Consider the following 20,791-nt stretch of genomic DNA (forward strand, 5'->3'; position numbering starts at 1 on the left):
ATCTAAGTGAAAGAAACGAAACTTTCAATATGCAATGTATTGCTGCATGTGTGAGTTTTCTCTCCTAACCACTCCTGTGGCCAAGTGTCCCTTCCTGATGGCTGACTCAGCACCACATCTCTAAAGCACACCTTTCCAACCCCAGTGTTCCCAGGGCCAGACAAGCAATGTATTAAAAAATGTCAAGGTGAAGTGCCTGCCCTGTAGTACAATGGGTTGGGCCAGAGCCTGTGACACCACATCCCATATGAGTGCCGGTTCTAGTCCTGCTTGTGCCACTTCCAATCCAGCTCCCTGCTAATACGCCTGCGAAGGCAGTGGAAGACAGACCAAGTACTTGGGCCCCTGCCACCAATGTGGGAGACCTAGATGGAATTCCCTGCTCCTGGCTTTGGCCTGGCCCAGCCCAGTCAGTGCAGTCACTTGGGAGTGAACCAGTAGATGGACGATCTCTCACTTTGTCTTTCCCTCTGTCTCTGTAACTCTGCCTTTCAAATAAATAAATCTTAAAAAAAAAAAAAAATCAAGCAGAGTGATGGTGGGCCCCTTCATGTATCACACAGGTTTAAAGAGGAACCCATGGCTCATTTTGCTTGACTGTTGCCGCTTAAGAAAGATCCAGTGGTATCAGATCTTCTGACTTTTTCAAGAGACGTTAGAAATTGCAATTTGCTTCTGTGTAATTTTCCAAAAACACATCATATAGACCAAACAAAATACCTTTGTGGTTGAATTTGGCCTACTTTGTGGTTGAATTTGGATAGTTAGTTTACAGTCTCTGTTCTAAAGCTTTGCAGCAAAATAAAGAGCGCATGCAGGTTTCAGGGTTAGAAAAGCAAGAAACTTGGCAAGTCAGCATGTAAACAGAAGCTGAGTCTTTGACAGTTAAGAGAGGATTAACTTCTAGGGCTACACAGAGGAAAGTACTCAGACTGTGGAGCTGGACAAGCCTGTATTGAAAGCTTTGACAGGAATTGTGACTTCTACTGCAAGAAGACAAAGATGAAATAGGAAGCCTATTCAATTCAGACAAAAGGGAACACACACACACACACACACACACACACACTTTATCTTGCTTCTCTGTACTTTGACTTCCTTAAAATAAGAGCAATAGAACCCATTTCCTAAGGTTGTCTTAGGATTAACCACAGTAATTACTCATATACTTGTCATTGCCCCTGGTGTGTAATGTTTAATGTTAGCTATCACGAGGCACTGAGAGGTGAAACAATCTGCTCAGGACCACGTGGCAGGGCCGGTGCTGTGACCTAACAGATAAAGCCACCACCTGCAGTGCCGGCATCCCATATGGGTGCCAGTTCGAGTCCCGGCTGCTCCACTTCCGATCCAACTCTCTCCTATGGCCTGAGAAAGCAGTAGAAGATGGCCCAAGTCCTTGGACCCCTGCACCCACATGGGAGACCTGGAATCGGCTCCTGGCTTCAGATCGGCCCAGCTTTTGGCCACTGCTGTCATCTGGGGAGTGAATCAGTGCATGGAAGACTTCTCTCTCTCTGCCTCTGCTTCTCTGTAACTCTGCCTTTCAAATAAATAAATAAATCTTAAAAAAAAAAAAAAAAAAAAAAAAAGACCACATGGCAGGGCCTGCGCTGTGATGCAGAGGGTTAAAGCCTCAGCTTGCAGTGTCAGCATCCTGTGTGGATGCAGGTTTGAGTCCTGGCTGCTCCACTTCAGATCCAGCTCCCTACTTGCTCACCCGGGAAAGCAGCAGACGATGGCCAAGTTCATTGGGCCCCTGCACTCAGATGGGAAACCCAGAAGAAGCTCCTGGCTCTTGGCTTCGAGTCAGCTCAGCTCCAGCTGTTGCAGCCATTTGGAGAGTGAACTGGTAGATGGAATACCTCTCTCTCTCTCCCTGTGATTCTGTCTTTCAAATAAATAAAAAATGTTTTTTTAAAAAAGACCACATGGGCCGGCGCCATGGCTCAATAGGCTAATCCTCCGCCTGTGGTCCCGGCACACCGGGTTCTAGTCCCGGTCGGGGCACCAGATTCTGTCCCGGTTACCCCTCTTCCAGGCCAGCTCTCTGCTGTGGCCAGGGAGTGCAGTGGAGGATGGCCCAAGTCCTTGGGCCCTGCACCCCATGGGAGACCAGGAGAAGCACCTGGCTCTTGCCTTCTGATCAGCACTGTGCGCCGGCCGCAGCAGCCACTGGAGGATGAACCAACGGCAAAGGAAGACCTTTCTCTCTGTCTATCTCACTGTCCACTCTGCCTGTCAAAAAAAAAAAAAAAAAAAAAAAGCCACATGGCTACTGTGCCCAGAAGTGTGGCTGCAGATGCTACACTCCAAATGCTCAAGCTCTTTTCAGCCTCCCCTGACCCTGCTGAGCACATTTATTATTATTATTATTATTATATTAAGATTTATTTATTTTATTTGAAAAGCAGAGTTACAGGAAGAACGAGCAACAGACAGAGACAGAGAGATCTTCCATCTGTGGGTTCATTCCCTAAATGGCCACAAAAGGCCAGGGCTGGTCCAGACTGAAGCCAGGATCCAGGAGCTGCATCCCATGTAGGTGCAGGTGCCCAAGCACTCTAGGGTCATCTTCTGCTGCTTTCCCAGGCACATTTAGCAAGAAGCTGGATGGGAATTGGAACAGCTGGGACTTGAACCATTGCCCAGATGGGATGCCGGCATCACAGGCAGCGGCTTAACCCGCCATGCCACAGCACCAGCCCAGGCTCTTTGTTTATCTTGTATAATGAGGAAGTCAGGTAAGACGATAACTAAAATCCTTTCCAGAGATGACAGTTTATCCTGAGCAGCGACTCTGCTCACCCATCCACAGGCTACCAAGCTGAAGTAGAGGTACAGCTCAGGCTGGGGGTGGGCCAGAGAACCACTGCAGCATTCAGTGACGCCCAGGAATGAAAAGGTGTTCAGTCTGAGGCCCCCTCATTGCTCCCAGGAGCCAGCATCTGTTTCCAGCAGGCCGGTCAGTGGCCCTTCTGAGTGGGCTCGGCATTTTCCCACATGCCCATGCTTTGGGACCTGGAAAGGAGCCACGACAGGCTCTGAACCTAGAATCTTCAGAACACTGAGCAATTCTTCTCCTTTGAGGTCAAGGGTCTTTACAAGAACCTGGTAAAGCTCTCTCATCCCTAGAAAATGCTACACATGTGCCCACTGAGACAGCACAGCACACACAATTGTACCTGCAATTATAAGGGGTGCACAAATCCCCTAGAAGACTTTAAATAACTCCCAACCTTGTTCCAGGCTTGTCCTCCCAAGGGACTCAGAATTGCCCTAGGATCTGGGTCAGGGTTTCTAGGCAGCTGTGCTCAAGAGACGAATTATCTGTTGCGATTCAGCATAATTAAGCCTACATGGAAAAGACAAAAGGCCCTCTCTCCCTCCCCCACACCAAGTCATACTGAGGAAATTCAAGCAGAAAAGATCTGTAAGCCATCCCCAAACTCTAGTGGATGCAAAGTTAAGATGTATTTCAAGAATATTTCATGTCCTTTCTCTGCCACACACCCAAAACACCTCAAAGAATCTTAGAAGAGTTTAAATAAACAGGCACAAGCGTCCTAGACCCCATGGCACTGTGCTCCTTTCATTTCAAAAAAAAAAAAAAAATCAGTCAAGACTGCCAATTAGTCTTATTAGATGATTTTTATCCCATATGGGCTTTGAAAACTATAGGTTGCCAAAGAAACCATATAACTGCAGAAGAAATCAAAACAAGACAAGATGAGCAACAGTTTCCATGTTGTGGGGTCTGGAGAAGCATGTAGTCTCAAACCCAGTGCAGGGGTTTGAAAGTCAGCACAGCCTTTGGTGTGGATGCCCAAACACTTTTTTAATTGAAACCTAAAAACATGCACTTCATTGTTTTAAAAAGATCTATTCATTCATTCATTTGAAATGTAGTGAAAGAGAGAGAGAGAAGGTCTTTCCTCTACTGGTTCACTTTCCAAAAAGCCACAAAAGTTAGGGCTGGGCCAGGCCAAAGCCAGAAGCCAAGAACCCCATCCAAGTCTCTCATATGGGAGGCAGGGAGGGATTCAAGTGCCTGAGCATCACCCTGCTGCACCCTAGTATTATCAGGGGCTGGACTGGAAGTGGAGTAATCAGGACTCGAACAGGCAGACCAATATGAAATACAGGTGTCCCCAGTGGCAGCGTACCCACTGTGCCAGAACACTGGCCCCAACACACACCTCTGGATGCAAGCAATTCTCTAAAGACATTTTTGCAAAATTGGGCCAAGACAGATGTGTAACCAGGAAGCAGCATTATTTATTATGGTCAAACACAAGCAGTCCTGGTTGTTGGAATATCACATAGCCACTAAAAGAATGAGCTAGACCTGTAAATGCTAACATTCAAAGAGCGCTAAGACACGATTAACTGAAAAAAGTCAAGGGGAAGGCAAGCAGCCTAACAGGCTAAGTAGCCACTTGAGAAACCACATTCCATATCAGACTGCCAGGGCTCGAGTCCCGCCACTGCTTCCAATCCGTCTCCCTCTAATGTGTCTGAGAGGCACCACTTGATGGCCCAAGTGCTTGGGACTCTGCCGCCCCCTGTGGGAACTCTGGGAGACCTGGATGGAGTTTTCAGCTCCTGGTCTTGACCTGGCCCCAGTCCCAGCTATCGCAGGCATTTAGGGAGGGAACCAGCAGATGGAAGATCTCTCTCTCTGTCTGTCTGTCTCTCTCTCTGCTGACAGCATGAATTACTCAGGCTTTTGCCTGAGGAGAAATAGCTTGGTGTCTCACTTCCGTTGCCAACTATTCACCACGGTTGTAAGTAGGGGGCAGAATATGGTGGCAGAAGGCTGGTGTACTCCAAACTCTGCATTGTATGACATGGATGAGGCAGCACAGTTGTCTCTGAAGAGCCCGAAAGGACAGAGGACACTGTGGCTGCACGCAGGCCACCATCCTCCCGGCAGACAGCAGCCTCCACAGCACCGTGCGGAGGCGCCTTAGGGGCCCTGCAGCTGCAGGTACTGCAACAGTACGGAGGAGCAACGGCCAGTGCGTACAGAACCAGGAGGCCAGCAGCAATCCTCAGGGACAAATGTCTCAGGCCTCAGGAGGGACATCCCTCTGGGCTGCACAGACCTACCGCAACAGTTCCGACCCACTGACTTCTGCAGAGAGGATCAGCTAGGACTAAAAACAAAAATCTTCTTTGTTCAACCATTCCTTTCATCTGAGGACCATGAAATAAGTGATAAACTCACTAACTTCCCATAATATTCCTCCTGCAAGATGGCTTTACAAAGTGGGGAGTCACTTGCAGGTACAATTTCCAGGAGCTGGCTGCAACAGTGCAGGCAGTGTAGAAAGGTCATCTGTCCCACGGGCGTCAAAGAACACAACAGTGCTTCCCATGCTCCTCCACCTCATCCCCATCCCCTTCAGTGACGCCTGAAATCCCGATTGGTGCCATCAGCTCAGGACTGTCCTGAGTGTTCCCTTTCAGGAATGCAAACAGAAGGAAAAACGTGTTAGGACCTTAACACCACAGTGCACTGGGGCTTAACCTTTTGTTACTGTCATCACTGATCCTTTAGAGAAACTGGGAAAAGCAAATAAACTCTGTCTCAGGAAAATGCATTTACACAAACACACACTAGGTAATTTTCATATAGTCTGGGGGCTTCACAGTCCTCAAGCTCGCGCAGAGACGCCCTCCAGCCTGAGTTCAGCAGCCCTGGCTCAGCAGCAATGCATCTGGCCCATCCCTCTTCACCGCAGGCCACAGTTCCTGTGCACCTGGGGAACATGGGCAGGACCGAAGGGAGGCTCTCACTCCTTCACCGCCTGCCCAGGACTGGCCCTGGCTACAGTCCGGACCTGCCCAGCAAAGAGTGCTGATTCTCACGCTGCCTGCTGCTTCGGAACAGCCTCTCCCAGCTTCAGAGACACCAGCGCATGAGAGGAGACCCACTGCCAAACAGGTTCTCACCACACGTGCTGGCTGGCCACACACCTGACAGCAGAGGCGGGGAAGCTGCAACACCTCGTGCATCAAAAGGGGGCTCACCTCTGAGGTTTTCGAATATCCCAGAGTCCCACTCCTTCTTTCGAATTGGCTGTCGCCAATAACCTGGGCTCTACAGGGTTGAACATGACACTGTGAAAGGCTGATGGATAGTTTGCCAGGCAGAAGGGCTCTGTGAAGAGAAATTATGGATGATCCGTTAGTTCCAGGCACCTTTGGGCGGGTGCCTAATACTTGAACTTCTCTTTCATCTAGCTAGCTTCTAATCGATTTCACCTAGAATGTCTGCCTGCCTTTGTGTCAATCAGCAGGTGCCAGGTCGGGGACGAATCCCTTTGCTACCTAGGAGGACATGTTTCTGTGGAAGCTACTGGAGTAACAGCACTTCTCAGCTCATGATTTCACACACAGTACAGCATTCACAGGCCTGCTGCTAGCTTACCTGGCTGGCCCTCAGAACCAGCTTCTAATAAGCCTAGGAGCACAGCCCAACATGTTAAGTACTTAAAATATAGAAAAATAAAAAGATCCAGATGCTGCCAGACAAAGCAGGCTGAACAGTAACTCTATGTACACAGGCACCATTACAAGACTACATGTAGGGGCCCCTGGAGGAAGGGGCCTTTGAAGACAAGAGTTCCAGAGAGAAATGTCTCCGCAGGAAATGGGCTGAAGATTCATTTCCTGAAGAACTCTGGAGAAACACTAAAAACCAAGCTCTTCGTTTTATACATCAGAGGCACAGAGAGCACATTTGGAGGAGACACACAGGGAGTTCCCCTTAAACAGAGTGTTCCTGCCATCATGTGAAGATCCTCCAAACAGGTAAAGTGAGGTCCGTGGCTCTTTAAACAAAATACCAAGCCTAGAACTAGAATGCACAGTGCCACTCAGCACCACACACAGAGCTCGCCCTCGGTGGCCCTCCACATTCTCTCCTCAGGGCTGGTAAACACCAGGGTGCAAGTGTTTGTGGGGATTCATGGGAGACTGGAGACCTCTGACCACTGAGAAATGGATGGCTTCAAAGACACACACCTGTGCCCCCACACAGGCGTCTCATGTCCTCCCCTCCCTTGAAATCGTTCACACTCAGATACTCATGCTATAAAGGGAACTGCAATGACCTTGACATCAAACTATCCAACACAATCCAACAGGCTTTTACACAATGACCTACCTCCATGGGGAGATTCCCGGATGTCCCAAATGAGAACTCGGCCATCGTCTGAGGAGCTGGCAAAAATGTTGTCATTTACTGGGCTCACCGACAAGCCATACACTGCATCTTCATGAGCAAACACGTCCAAGGTCTCACTGCTGAGAGACAGAGTGAGAGAGAAACACAGGCACACACACACACAGTACAGAGCCCATACCCTCCACCACCAAGGGTACAGTCGCTCTCATTTCAGGCAGAAAGTCAATGTCTCTCAACCCAAAGGACGTCACATTTTCTAAAAATTAGGTGTTTAACTTGGAAGTAGAAAAAAAACAAAAGGGCACTACTAAAGAGATTGTTTATAGATTTCATGATAATTTCCATATTAAATAGCATATTTAAAAGTGACTCAATAGGTAAGTTCTGTATTTTTACTTATTGCAGAATATATCTGCTTGAATACAGATGTGGGGATGCTGGTTGATTTCCAAAAAGCAAGGAAAAGCTTTAAAGCATGATGGCAGGTGTGAGAAAGGCTCTCCTAACTAAGAGGTAATCTCATAACAACTTTATTTTAAAAAATAAATTAATGAATTAATTTGAAAGGCAGAGTAACAGAGAAAGAGAGATCTTCTATCCACTGGTTCACTTCCCAAATGGGAACAACTGCTGGGCTGGTCCAGGGTGAAGCCAGGGGCCCAGACCTCCGTCCAGGTTTGCCACATAGGTGGCAGGGGCCCAAGCACACACTTGGGCCATCTTCCATTGCTTTCCCAGGCACATTAAAAGGAGCTGGATTGGAAGCAGAACGGCCAGGACTCAAACCAGCACTCTGGATGCCAGTGTTGTAAGCAGTGGCCTAACCAGCTACACCATAACACTGCTTCCTCTCCACTTTTATCTGTTAAATCAAAAATTTCACAACTATCACAGAAAACTTTTTTTTTTTTTTCAGAAAAAAGCATCTGATTTCACGTCATTTTCCTTAAAAGTGAAAACTATTTTAGTCTAAAGAGATATCTGCCTTTTTTTCATATGAAAAACTGAGTCATTCACCTACACAAAACAATCTATTTACCTTTCAACATCATGGAGGATAACTTGTTCGTCATTTCCTATAAATGGAAAAAGCAGACATTTAATGATTCTGCAAGATGATCCCTGTCCACATTGATAGAGAATTTAAAAAAAATAATAGCAACTAGGTATAATAACAGTTCTTAAGATGTAGTATCCAGGGCAAGACAAAAAAGCTTTGGCTATTAAGAAACAGTACCACATGATCATGGGCAAATTAATTCACTCATCCAAGCCAATTTCCCTCCCTTCCCCACAAACATTTATTAATTGTCAGATCAGTTGTGTTTATCTTTAAAATAGGGACAGAAACTACACCTACCTCTCAGGGAGATTGTGACTTTAAGAGCACATGTGCGAAGGCATTCAGAATAGGGCAGGGCAGTTAATAAGCCCCAAATATGAGTAAATGTTTGCTACTGTTGTCATTCCCCTTGTCTATTATAGTATTAATATTTGATGACTGTGTGATTCCAAATAATGGAAAAGGTTTTAATCTACAACTTGTTCTCTTGCATTTCTACTATTCCGCCAACGGACCTACACATATTACATTCATGCTATGTATAGTCCTGTCTTCAAATGATTTATATAGCAAAACAATTGAAACCTGAACATGAAAAACAAAAACGTATTCTATGCTTAAACATACAACCTACAGTCATTTAAATACAACGCAAAAGAAGCAGCAAAAATATCGACCAAGTCATCTTTTTTTTTTTTTTTTTTTTTTGACAGGTAGAGTGGACAGTGAGAGAGAGAGACAGAGACAGAGAGAAAGGTCTTCCTTTGCCGTTGGTTCACCCTCCAATGGCCAGTGCGCTGCGGCCGGCGCACCGCGCTGATCCAATGGCAGGAGCCAGGTACTTATCCTGGTCTCCCATGGGGTGCAGGGCCCAAGCACTTGGGCCATCCTCCACTGCACTCCCTGGCCACAGCAGAGAGCTGGCTTGCAAGAGGGGCAACCGGGACAGAACCGGCATCCCCACTGGGACTAGAACCCGGTGTGCCGGTGCCGCAAGGCGGAGGATTGGCCTAGTGAGCCGCGGCGCCGGCCCCAAGTCACCTTAAACCAAACTCTGGCTATAAATTCTATTGTGGGTATATACCAACTAAATCAAGAAACCCATACTAATGCCTCCTAGGTATCACGTACAGTGTTGATGGCTAGGATATGAGAAGAATAAGATTCTGCCAGGTCTTTGAAGTATTCACAGTCCAACTGCTCAAATAAGTAATAACAAGTGACATGACCTTTCACTTGCTGCAGTGACATGACCCAGTTATAGGGACACTTGTTTCCTTCACGGCAGAAAGTAACTACATGAGAAACAACTGAAAACGTTTGCCAACAGGAGGTTTCAGCAAACTAGTGGGGACTAGAGAGTTAAGACAGAATAGCATGAGCAAAAAAGCACGAGAGCAAAATAGTGCAGCCCATACCCGTCAGAGGGCAGGGGGTTTAGTGGGCTGGAGTCTTTATTTTTAAAGGAAAACTTCCATGGAAGGAGGGTTACAATCTAACAGCAGAAATCACTGCGGCTCTCAAGGCCAAGGATGAGAACCTGAATCAGAACAATCAGCACAGCAAGAAAACAGAAACTGAAGGTTCAACAGGGATGCTTTCAGGATAGGTGACAGGGCTGGGTGACTGGCTGGTGTGTGAATGAAAGGAGGCAGGAGAGAGGACGACGTCCACATCACCACAGGGAGGACGCACGGAAGGCCATCTCTGTAAACTGGAAACAATAAACTGTCAGCAGTTTCTGAAGTGAAACCTATCAGCTTCTAAAGGGTACCTCAAAAAGTTTGTGGAAAATGTTAATAAGATGAGCTTCTTTTGTTAACAAAAACTTTGAAATTTGTGCATAGTTTTTCCATAATATGCATTCTCTATGAACTTTCCGAAGACATTTGCTAGAATTGAGTGAGTGGTAGTAAGTGAGGAAGGGAATCCAAAGGGTAACAAGAAATTTTGGGGCAGGGAAGGACTAATAATCTCGGCTGTGGATCCATTATTTAAATTGCTTTTGGAAAACAGGGAGATACCCAGTGGGAAATCTATAGCTCAAGCCGTCACCAAGAGGTTGGCTTGGACACCAGGCGTTCTAATTATTCCTAACACATTGTATTACAAACAGAAGCCAGCCAGAGGTCATGTCAGCAATTTCAGTCACAGGGAAATAGAACAGAATTTTAAAATAACATCAGAGTATACCACATAAAGTTAAGTATCATTTTAAATATGTGTGCTGATGTATTTCTGAGTACTAGGTTGCTATGTGAAAAGTTTTCTGACACAGAGGGAGAGGAGGAGGAGGAATAGGAGCAGCAGCAGCAGGAACAGGAACCTAATGCACGTGTCTGAATTGCTATAACACAAAGCAGACAACTCCTGGGACCCAGTAATTCTACAATTCACCTCAATGAGATACTGGAAGTAAAATTAGGAGTCCTTTTAGCATTCCGTTCTTTAGAATCCCAACCACAGTGAACTTCCCAAGGCAGAATTCCCCCTCTTCTCACCTCCAGAGAACACTTTGGTGTTCCCACTGTTGAAAGCCAGGCAAAAAATGTTGGAGTGGTGCTCTCCTTTGAGCTGGATGGGCTTGACCCTGGAGTGGATGGCTTGTTCCATATGCCATAGCAGGACCCGGCGGTCGTCTCCTCCTGGAGAGGGGTAAGAATCTCGGTTAAAACAGGCGACAGCACAAGGCTGACACTTGATTTTACCAGCCACCAATCCCTTCCTTTCTAAAACCGTACTTCCTCAACTCCCTAAGACTAACAGGCACATAAACCCAATCCCTCCTCACTTGTGCCTAAGCAGGCCCAAGATCCCTCTGTAGGTTACTCACTCTCTCCCAGGAACTGAAGCTTAAAGAGATACACAGAGATTAGAAGGGATGAGCACGGACAGACTCCCAAATCCATCCTCTTCCTATCTTCTCAGAGACCTTGTTGTTTACATCTCTTCCTTTCCTATCTAGAATCTGTCACTGAAGTCCTGTTTCGTCTAACAGAACTTGAGTTGATTTCTACTGCTCACAACCAAAGAATTCTAAAGTAAAATATTTTTAGATACGAGTTTTCAAAGCAACCTCCTCCGTGCGATCATCATCTACAGAACACTGATAAATGACAACCAGGGAACTGCCTGCCTTTCACAGTAGCAGGCGCTAGACAAGAAGCTCAGCCCAGCTCCTACCTCTGCTGCTCTCAACAGTCTGAATTAAACGAGCAATATTACACCGTGAGAATCAGTTCCCAGTAGTGAAAAATTCTTCATAAATTCTTTATATTTGCAGATGCCTTTAAAGAGTCTGGAAGGACAAGCCGACCACTAACAACGGTTACTACCTACAGGGAATATGATTAGAAGAGAGGCAGAAGGGGGGCCGGCGCTGTGGTGTTGTGGGGAAAGCCACTGTCTGCAACACCAGCATCCCATATAGGCACCACTTCATGTCCCAGCTGCTCCACTTCTGACCCAAAAAAAAGCAGAAAATGGCCCAAGTGTTTGGGACCCTGTCACCCATGTGGGAGACCCAGATTAAGTTCCTGGCTTCTGGCTTTGGCCTGACTCAGGCCTGGCCATTACGGTCAACTGGAGAGTGAACCAGTGGGACAGAAGATCGATCTCTGTCTCTCCCTCTCTCTCTGTAACTCTTTGAAATAAAATAAATAAATTTTTAAAGAAAGAAAAAGAAGTAGAGGGTAGATGAGTTTTTTGTTTTACTTTATATATATATATATATATTTTTTTTTAAGATTTATTTACATGAAAGTCAAAGTGACAATGAAGAAGAGACAGAGAGAGAGAGACAAAGATCCTCCACCCACTGATTGACAGCCCACACAGCCAGGGCTGAGACTGGAAGCAAGTGGTAGGATTCAGAACGGCACTTCAATATCAGATGCCAGTGCTGCATGTAGCAGCGTTACCAGCCACATCACGAAGTGGGCCCATTTGGCTTTCTCTCTGGCTCCCTTTTTTTTTTTTAATTTATTAATTTATTTGAAAGTCAGAGTTACAGAGAGATAGAGATCTTCAATCCACTGGTCCACTCCCCAGATAGCCCCAGTGGCCAAGACCAAGTCAGGCTGAAGCCAGGAACCAGAAGCTTCATCCAGGTCTCCCACATGGGTAGCAGGTACCCAAACACTTGGGCCATCTTCTGCTTTTTTTTCCAGCCATTAGCAGGGAACTGGACTGGAAGCAGAGCAGCCAAGACTTAAGCTAGCACTCCAATATGGAACACCAGCACTGCAGGAGGCAGCTTACCCTGCCGTTGCACAGACCTGGACCCTATGTAAAACAAATTTTAAAACGCTCCATTGGGGCCGACACTGTGGTGCAGTAGGTTAATCCTCTGCCTGTGGCGCCAGCATCCCATATGGGTGCCGGTTCTAGTCCCGGCTGCTTGTTCTCCCACCCAGCTCTCTGCTATGGCCTGGGAAAGCAGTGGAAGATGGCCCAAGTCCTTGAGCCCCTGCACCAGCATGAGAGAGCAGGAAGAAGCTCCTGGCTCCTGGCTTCGGATCGGTGCAGCTCCAGCAGTTGCAGCCATTTGGGGAGTGAACCAGCGGTCAGAAGACCTTTCTTTCTGTCTCTCCCTCTCACAGTCTGTAACTCTACCTTTCAAATAAAAAAATAAAATTCAAAAAACAAAACACTCCATTGACAGCAGGACTCTTACTGGTTTTGCTTACTGTGGAATCCCAGTACCTAAACGGATGTCCCAAAGAGTAGGTACTGAATGAATGTTTATGTTTGCATATTTATGCTCGTATCTGCAGTCATACCTAGATGGCTTTAACAGAAGGTGTTTATAAAACCTATCATAATTGTAAGGCTGGCACTAGAAGACTTGTCTTATTGTGGTAAAATATATATAACATGAACTTCACCACTTTAACCATTTTAAGTGTACAATTCAATGGCATTAAGTCTATATTTATGTTGCCATACATAACTACTACCCATCTCCAAAACATTTTTGTCACCCCAAGCTGAAACCCTATAACCAACAATTCCTGCAAGCCCATGGTAAAAATCACTGTTCTGCCTTCTGTCTTTATGAATTTAACTCTCCAGGTGCCTCGTGTAAGTGGAATCATACAGCATTTCTTCTTTTTTTAATTTTGGTCCTCCTGTTTTTTATTAAAAAGATTTATTTATTTATTTGAAAGAGTTACACAGAGAGAGGAGAGACAGAAAGAGAGAAAGAGGTCTTCCATCCACTGGTTCACTCCCCAGTCGGCTACAATGGCTACAGTTGCACTGATCCAAAGTCAGGAGCCAGGAGCTTCTTCTGGGTTCCCATTCAGGTGCAGGGGCCCAAGCACTTGGGCCATCTTCTACTGCTTTCCCAGGCCATAGCAGAGAGCTGGATCGGAAGTGAAGCAGCTGGGACTCGAACCGGCGCCCATATGGGATGCCAGCACTGCAGGTGGTGGCTTTATCCACTATGCCACAGCGCTGGCCTCATACAATATTTCTCCTTTTGGGTCTGACTTCGCATAATGTCTTCAAGGTTCATCAGTGTTGTAGCGCATGTAAAAATTTCATTTCTTTGTAAGGCCAAACAATACTCTGTTGTATAGATATATTTTTAATCTATGTTTTATTTACTCATTCATCAAGCAATCGGCATTTGGATCATCTTTTGGCTATTTTAAATAACACTGTTAAAAACATGAGTGCAAAATATCTGTCTGAGCCCCTACTTCAATTATTTTGGGTATATGTTGTTGAAAAACTTTTAATTTTTACTCACTTCTGTACTGCTAGATTTTCTGCCATAAACATATTTCTTTATAATAAAAATTAAAAGATACAGTAGCCAAATCATACTTATTTTACCCAGAACCCTATCCTGAAAAACTGATCTTTGCACCTTGAGTTCCTTTATTTCATGAGTTCCTCCGTTCTTCCATCATTGCTCAAAACCAAGCTCTGTGTCCTCCAAAATATTTCATTATCTACTAGAACAATCCCTGAAGTGCAGCCCACAGTGTTCTGTGTTTATGATTCCAACTGAGTTCTCTGGCCTTGGAGGGTCTCTAAATTCTGTATCTCATAAAAACTCACCACTTTATAAAACATCAAGTTAAGGAAATGAAAATAGTGATTTAGGTTTCTGTTTTATTAATGAAAACGACACAAAGGGCTTTTCGTCCTGCTGATAGATTTAGACATGGCATGGCGTTTCAGTTCTCTAGTCTCCACTTGGAGGCAACGAGTCAGGACTTAACAATGTTTTCGCAACTGTATTTTTTAAGGATTTATTTATTTATTTTGAAAAGTCACAGTTACACAGAGAGAGGGATAGATAGAGAGGGAGAGAGATAAGACAGAGAAAATCTTTGATCCACTGGTTCATTACCCAGATGGCCACAACAGTTGGTACTGGGCCAGATGGAAGCCAAGAGTCAAGAGCTTCATCCAGGTCTCACACACGGGTGGCAGGGGCCCAAACACTTGGGTCATCTTCCACTGATTTCCCCATGTCATTAGCAGGGAACTGGATCAGAAGTGGAGCACCCAGGACATGAACAGAAGCCATCTGGGATGCCGGTGTCACAGGCAGTGGCTTTACCCACTGCTCCACAATACCAGCCCCTACTGTATTTTTTTTTTTACATTAGAAAACTATTTCTCTATACCCAGGTCTCTATCAAAAGTGGGAAAATAGGGGCAGGCACTGTGGTGCAGCAAGTTAAGCCACCACTCGGGACACCCACATCAGACTACCTGGCTTAAGTCCTGACTACTCTGTATCTGATCCAGTTTCCAGCTAACGTCCATCCCAGGAGGCAGCAAACGACAGCTCAAGTACTTGAGTTCCTACCACCCATGTGGGAGACCTGGATGGATCTCCATGCTCCTGGCTTTAACCTGACCCAGTCCCGGCTATTGTAGCCATTTGCGGAATAAACAGTGAATGGAAGGTGTTTCTCTTTTACTCTTTCAAATAAATAAGAATAAACGTTTTTTAAGTGGAAATTAAGAAGGCCCACATGGGTGTGCATTTGGCCTATGGTTAAGGCACAGTTCATGTGCCCAGGACCCACATCACCGCAGTACCTGGGCCTGATGCACAGTCCCAGCTCCCGATTACAGCTGCATGCAGTCGGAACCCGGCAGCAGTGGTGATGCCTCAGCTAACTAGGTTTCCACCACTCACGTGGACGACCTCTACTGAGTTCCCACCATCTGGTTTGGGCATGGCCCAGCCCAGCCATCCTGGACATTCGAGGAGTGAACCAGTAGATGAGAGCGCTCCCTCCTGCATGCGCTCTCTTTCTCCCTCTGTCTCTCAAATAAAAGAAAAACATTTTTTAAAGAGGTCCATATCTTTCTTCTACTAGCTCATGTTTCTAATCTAACCTCCCTGAGCCTCAGATTCGTCAAATAAAAAATGAAGATCATAATGGCTCTTTCATCCCCAAAGGTTTTATAAAGCCAAGTACAAGAGTTAATAAGTTACGAAGATGATACAGCAAGTACAGATGAGCTTAGATTCAAAAGCAAGTAGTTAAAACTCTACAGCTCCCACTCATAACCATTACTCTATTGCCAACCATACAGAACAAAAAACGAACCATAACTGACGAAGCAATTCATAGGTGAAGAACTAATTCTCTGCATCAGTAACATAACTCAAAAAATGTTTATGGAAGAACAACATAAGGAAGCACATGAGTAAAATTATTAGTAGATTAAACTGGAGTCAACTGAAACCAGGATAGGGTTGTCTGGAATTACAAGCATTCTTAGCAAAGCACAGAACTGGTTCTGGCTTACTATCTACAATATACAAAGAATTTCCACCAACAATTTTTAAAACTCCAAAGGGAAAAGAGGCAAAGGATGTGACAGCTCACAGCAAACAGATATTATAGAAGATCTGAAACTACAGTAATCAGGAAAATGCAAATTATAATTTAGACACATTTTCACAAAGTGGCACGAGGAAACACATAAGAATGTTCACAGCATCAAAAGAGGGGCTGGCACTGTGGTGTAATGGGTTGGCCACTACCTGCAGTGCTAGCATCCTATATGGGTGCCGGTTCATGTCCCGGTTGCTCCACTTCCAATCCAGCTCCTTGCTAATGCTCTTGGGAAAGCAGTGGAAGAGGGCCCAAGTGCTTGGGCCCCTGCACCAAGGTGGGAGACCCAGAAGCTCCTGCCTCCTTGCTTTGGTCTGGCCCAGCCCCAGCCATTGCAGGCACCTGGGGAGTGAATCAGCAGTTGGAAGACTTCTCTTTCTCTCTGCCTTTCCCTCTCTGTAACTCTGCCTTTCAAATAAATAAATGAATCTTTTAAAAACAAAAAATGTCAAAAGAAAACTGTAAGCAACATAAATATCTATCAATTTAGGAATAGGTAAATCCCTTTGTCATACAAATACAAACAAAATCTAAACATAATAGAACATCACAAGGTAGTTAAATCAGAGATATGTTCCAACACGAAAAAAATCTTGAAAATCTAGTGGTAAGTAATAAAAGTAAGTTTCAGAAGTAAATGAAAGGGATAAAATTTACATAACACCTAATTACATTTTAAAATATATAAAACATTACTATATATTATCTATATTATTTATGAATACACATTTATAAAAGAGGGCCAGCGCCGCGGCTCACTAGGCTAATCCTCCACCTTGCGGCGCCGGCACACCGGGTTCTAGTCCCGGTCGGGGCGCCGGATTCTGTCCCGGTTGCCCCTCTTCCAGGCCAGCTCTCTGCTTCCAGGCCAGGGAGTGCAGTGGAGGATGGCCCAAGTACTTGGTCCCTGCACCTGCATGGGAGACCAGGAGAAGCACCTGGCTCCTGCCATCGGATCGGTGCGGTGCGCCGGCCGCAGCGCGCCGGCCGCGGCGGCCATTGGAGGGTGAACCAACGGCAAAGGAAGACCTTTCTCTCTGTCTCTCTCTCTCACTGTCCACTCTGCCTGTCAAAAAAAAAAAAAAAAAAAAAAAAAAAAAAAAAGGGAAGAAAGAAAGGGATGGATGGAGGCAAAGGAAAAAAGGCATAGAGGGAGGGAAGAACAGAGTGAGAGAGAGAGAAACAAAAACAACTTTTAAATACCTTATACCAAAGAAGATATAAAGATGGCAAACAAGGATATGTAAAGATGTACCACATCATATGTCATCAGGAATACACAAATTAAAACAAGATATTGGGGCTGGTGCTGTGGCATACATAGTAGGCTAAGCCTTCGCCTGTGGTGCCGGCAACCCATGTGGGTGCCAGTTCAATCCCTGGCTCTCCTCTTCTGATCCAGCTTTCTGCTTACAGCCTGGGAAAGCAGCAGAAGATGGCCCAAGTGTTTGGGCCTCTGCACCCACGTAGGAGATCCAGAAGAAGCTCCTGGCTCCTGATGGGTTCAGCTCTGGCCGCTGCAGCCCCTTGGGGAGTGAACCAGCGGATAGAAGACCTTCCTCTCTGTCTCTCCCTCTCTGTCTGTAACTTCCTCTCTGTCTCTCCCTCTCTCTGTCTGTAACTCTGCCTCTCAAATAAATTAATAAAATCTTAAAACACACACACACACACACACACACACACAATCACCACACATGTATTAAGATGGCCAAAATCTGGAACAAAGACATCAGATGATGACAAAGATGTAGAACAACAAGCACTCCCATGAGAGTGCAAGACAGTACAGCCAATCTGAAAGTTTGGCAGTTTCTTACAAAACTAAACATACTCTTACTATTTGATCCACCAATCATGCTCCTTAGTATTTACCCAAAATAGTTGAAAACTCATTTCCATATAAAGATTTGCAGGTGGATGTTTATAGTAGCTTTATTCATAATTGCCAAAACTTGGAAACATCAGGATGTCCTTCAGAAATAGTATTGCTCAGTGCTTTAAAAAAAAAAAAAGCAACTCTCAAGGCATGAGACATGGCGAACTTTAAATGTATATTACTAAGTGAAAAAAAAAAGTCAATTCAAAAAGGCTTTCTCCGGTGCCACGGCTCACTAGGCTAATCCTCCGCCTTGCGGCACCGGCACACCGGGTTCTAGTCCCGGTCGGGGCGCCGGATTCTGTCCCAGTTGCCCCTCTTCCAGGCCAGCTCTCTGCTGTGGCCAGGGAGTGCAGTGGAGGATGGCCCAAGTGCTTGGGCCCTGCACCCCATGGGAGACCAGGATAAGTATCTGGCTCCTGCCATCGAATCAGCGCAGTGCGCAGGCCGCAGCGCACCGGCTGCGGTGGCCATTGGAGGGTGAACCAACTGCAAAGGAAGACCTTTCTCTATGTCTTTCTCTCTCACTGTCCACTCTGCCTGTCAAAAAAAAAAAAAAAAAAAAGGCTTTCATACATTTTATATGATTCTAACAATATAACATTATTTTTGAGGAAAACTTCAGAGACCATAGAAAGTTCAGTTGTTGTCAAGGTTTTGGGAGATTGAAGAGGCACAGCACAATGGGTTTTTAGAGCAGTAAAAATCCTCCAAACAACATAAATGATATATACATATCATTATACATTTGTCCAAATTCGATGGATTATACAAGACCATGAATAGGCCCTCATGTAAACCATGGACTCTAGGTGATTATGGTGTGTCAATATATTCTCATCATTGTGACAAAAATATCATCCAGGTGGAGGATGCTGATAGTGGGGAAGGCTACGTAGGTGTGGGGACTACGTAGGTGTGGGGACATCTCTGTACTTCCTCTAAATTATGTTGACAAACTAAACCTGCTCTAAAGACAAAAACTAAAAAAGTAATAAATGGGATGTAAATTTACCAAATTATCAACATTCTGTCAAATCCAATTGGTATCTCTCTACTTTATGTTCAAATATTTCATTTTATGTCTCAGGTATAAATAGTCACACTGTGGTTTTGTCAAAAAAGAAGAAAGTCTTTAACAGGAAGGGATGCATACTGAGGTAGGTGAAATGGTCTATGTTAGAATTTCCTTTAAAAATTCCTGGGAGAAAAAGATGGTAGGGGAATAGTTGATTTTTAAGATTGGACAATTGCCGTTCCTGTGTATACCTTACTGTTCTATGCATGAACATTTCCATAATAAAAATTTTGGACTTGTAAAAACTGTTCATGATAGGAAAAAAAATTTAAGAAAATAAGACTTTATGAAGAAGCCGGCGCCGCGGCTCACTAGGCTAATCCTCCGCCTTGCGGCACCGGCACACCGGGTTCTAGTCCCGGTCGGGGTGCCGGATTCTGTCCCGGTTGCCCCTCTTCCAGGCCAGCTCTCTGCTTCCAGGCCTGGGAGTGCAGTGGAGGATGGCCCAAGTGCTTGGGCCCTGCACCCCACGGGAGACCAGGAGAAGTACCTGGCTCCTGCCATCGGATCAGCGCGGTGCGCCGGCCGCGGTGGCCATTGGAGGGTGAACCAACGGCAAAGGAAGACCTTTCTCTCTGTCTCTCTCTCTCACTGTCCACTCTTCCTGTCAAAAAAAAAAAAAAAAAAAAAAGACTTTATGAAGGACTGGGATAGTCATGGCAAAGAAATATAACTGAGGGCACCTCTATGTTTATTCACAGACCCATGCCAGGCAGCACAATCTCACTTAAATTAGAGGAGCAAGGAGGGGGAAAAGTTCTATTAAAAACAGGGTATCTGTACCTTTGTACTCAATGTTATAACCATTCTTGGTCTAAGGTCTTCCCCAGTTACTCAGACAGCATTATCATTCTAGGCATTTATAGGTTGATTTAACTTTGTCAAATGCTTAGGAATTCAAAATGCATGGCTATGTTGTTGAGTGCCTCCAGATCATTCAAATGATGTGTGCTTGGTACCTATCACAATGTAAGAGCCCAAGAATCGCTGAGGCAATAATTACTACTGTGGCAGGGTTCTCCCTTTCCCTCATGCTCTCCCTCCCATTTCCTTAGGGAAGGTACTGAGAGGCCTGTGCAAAGATCCGGTGTTGGTAAAAATCTCAATGGGCACAAACTGAAGTGTAATCTGAACTGCTGGGCTGCTCTAAAGCCAGCAGAGGGAGCAGAACAGCTGAGCCCAGACCTCTGATCCCACAAAGCAAAGGCAGGCTGGGGAAGCAAGGGGTGGGTGAAAGTTCCACGGTTCTCCTGTCTCTTTGAATCACCTCGTCAATTAAAACAAGGCAGAGGTCAATTGTGTATTTGCACACAGAGAGACTGCTGACTTGCAAACAGTCCCAGTTCTGTGAGGCTGGCAGTTAAGTGCATCCAGGGTCAGCCTCAGAAGAGGAGACCAGCTCTGGCCTCTGAGGGCATTTGAAGAAGAGCACAGAGAGCTCTCAGGAAGGTGGCCTTTCTGCTTGGTGCCAGTGCCACCCAAGGCACAAGCAGAGACCAAGCCTTCTGTACCTAGTTTCCTCACAAATTATTGCTTAAATTCAACTCATCTGAGAATCCAAGAGAATATAGCTACTGCAATTCTGATTATGAAGGGATAATTTCATTTTGCACTAAAATCACTAATTCAGGTCTGGCATTGTGGAGCAGTGAGTTAAGCCCGCCGCCTGTAATGTCAGCATCCCACATGACTGTGGGTTCGAGTC

General features: G+C 45.5%; 1 protein-coding gene across 8 annotated transcripts in view; it reads right to left on the reverse strand.

Annotated features, from left to right (window-relative positions):
* The window catches only part of DCAF5 (DDB1 and CUL4 associated factor 5), a 106,747-nt gene that overhangs the window by 62,734 nt on the left and 23,222 nt on the right, over nucleotides 1-20,791 (reverse strand). For 5 of the 8 annotated variants that reach the window (XM_051826322.3, XM_089322171.1, XM_008271825.5 and 2 more), the window contains exons 2-5: nucleotides 10,760-10,903; nucleotides 8,235-8,271; nucleotides 7,175-7,314; nucleotides 6,037-6,166 (exon numbers count right to left, since the gene is read on the reverse strand). In XM_051826322.3, coding sequence (XP_051682282.1) covers nucleotides 6,037-6,166; nucleotides 7,175-7,314; nucleotides 8,235-8,271; nucleotides 10,760-10,871 — 419 coding nt within the window. In that variant the 5' untranslated portion in view covers nucleotides 10,872-10,903. The remainder of the gene's footprint in view (nucleotides 1-6,036; nucleotides 6,167-7,174; nucleotides 7,315-8,234; nucleotides 8,272-10,759; nucleotides 10,904-20,791) is intronic. The other 3 variants (XM_070065145.2, XM_008271824.5, XM_089322172.1) reach the window with 1 other exon arrangement.

The sequence above is a fragment of the Oryctolagus cuniculus genome, chromosome 20 (assembly GCF_051225735.1).
Source record: "Oryctolagus cuniculus isolate XC-2025 breed Fujian yellow rabbit chromosome 20, ASM5122573v1, whole genome shotgun sequence".
NCBI lineage: Eukaryota > Metazoa > Chordata > Mammalia > Lagomorpha > Leporidae > Oryctolagus > Oryctolagus cuniculus.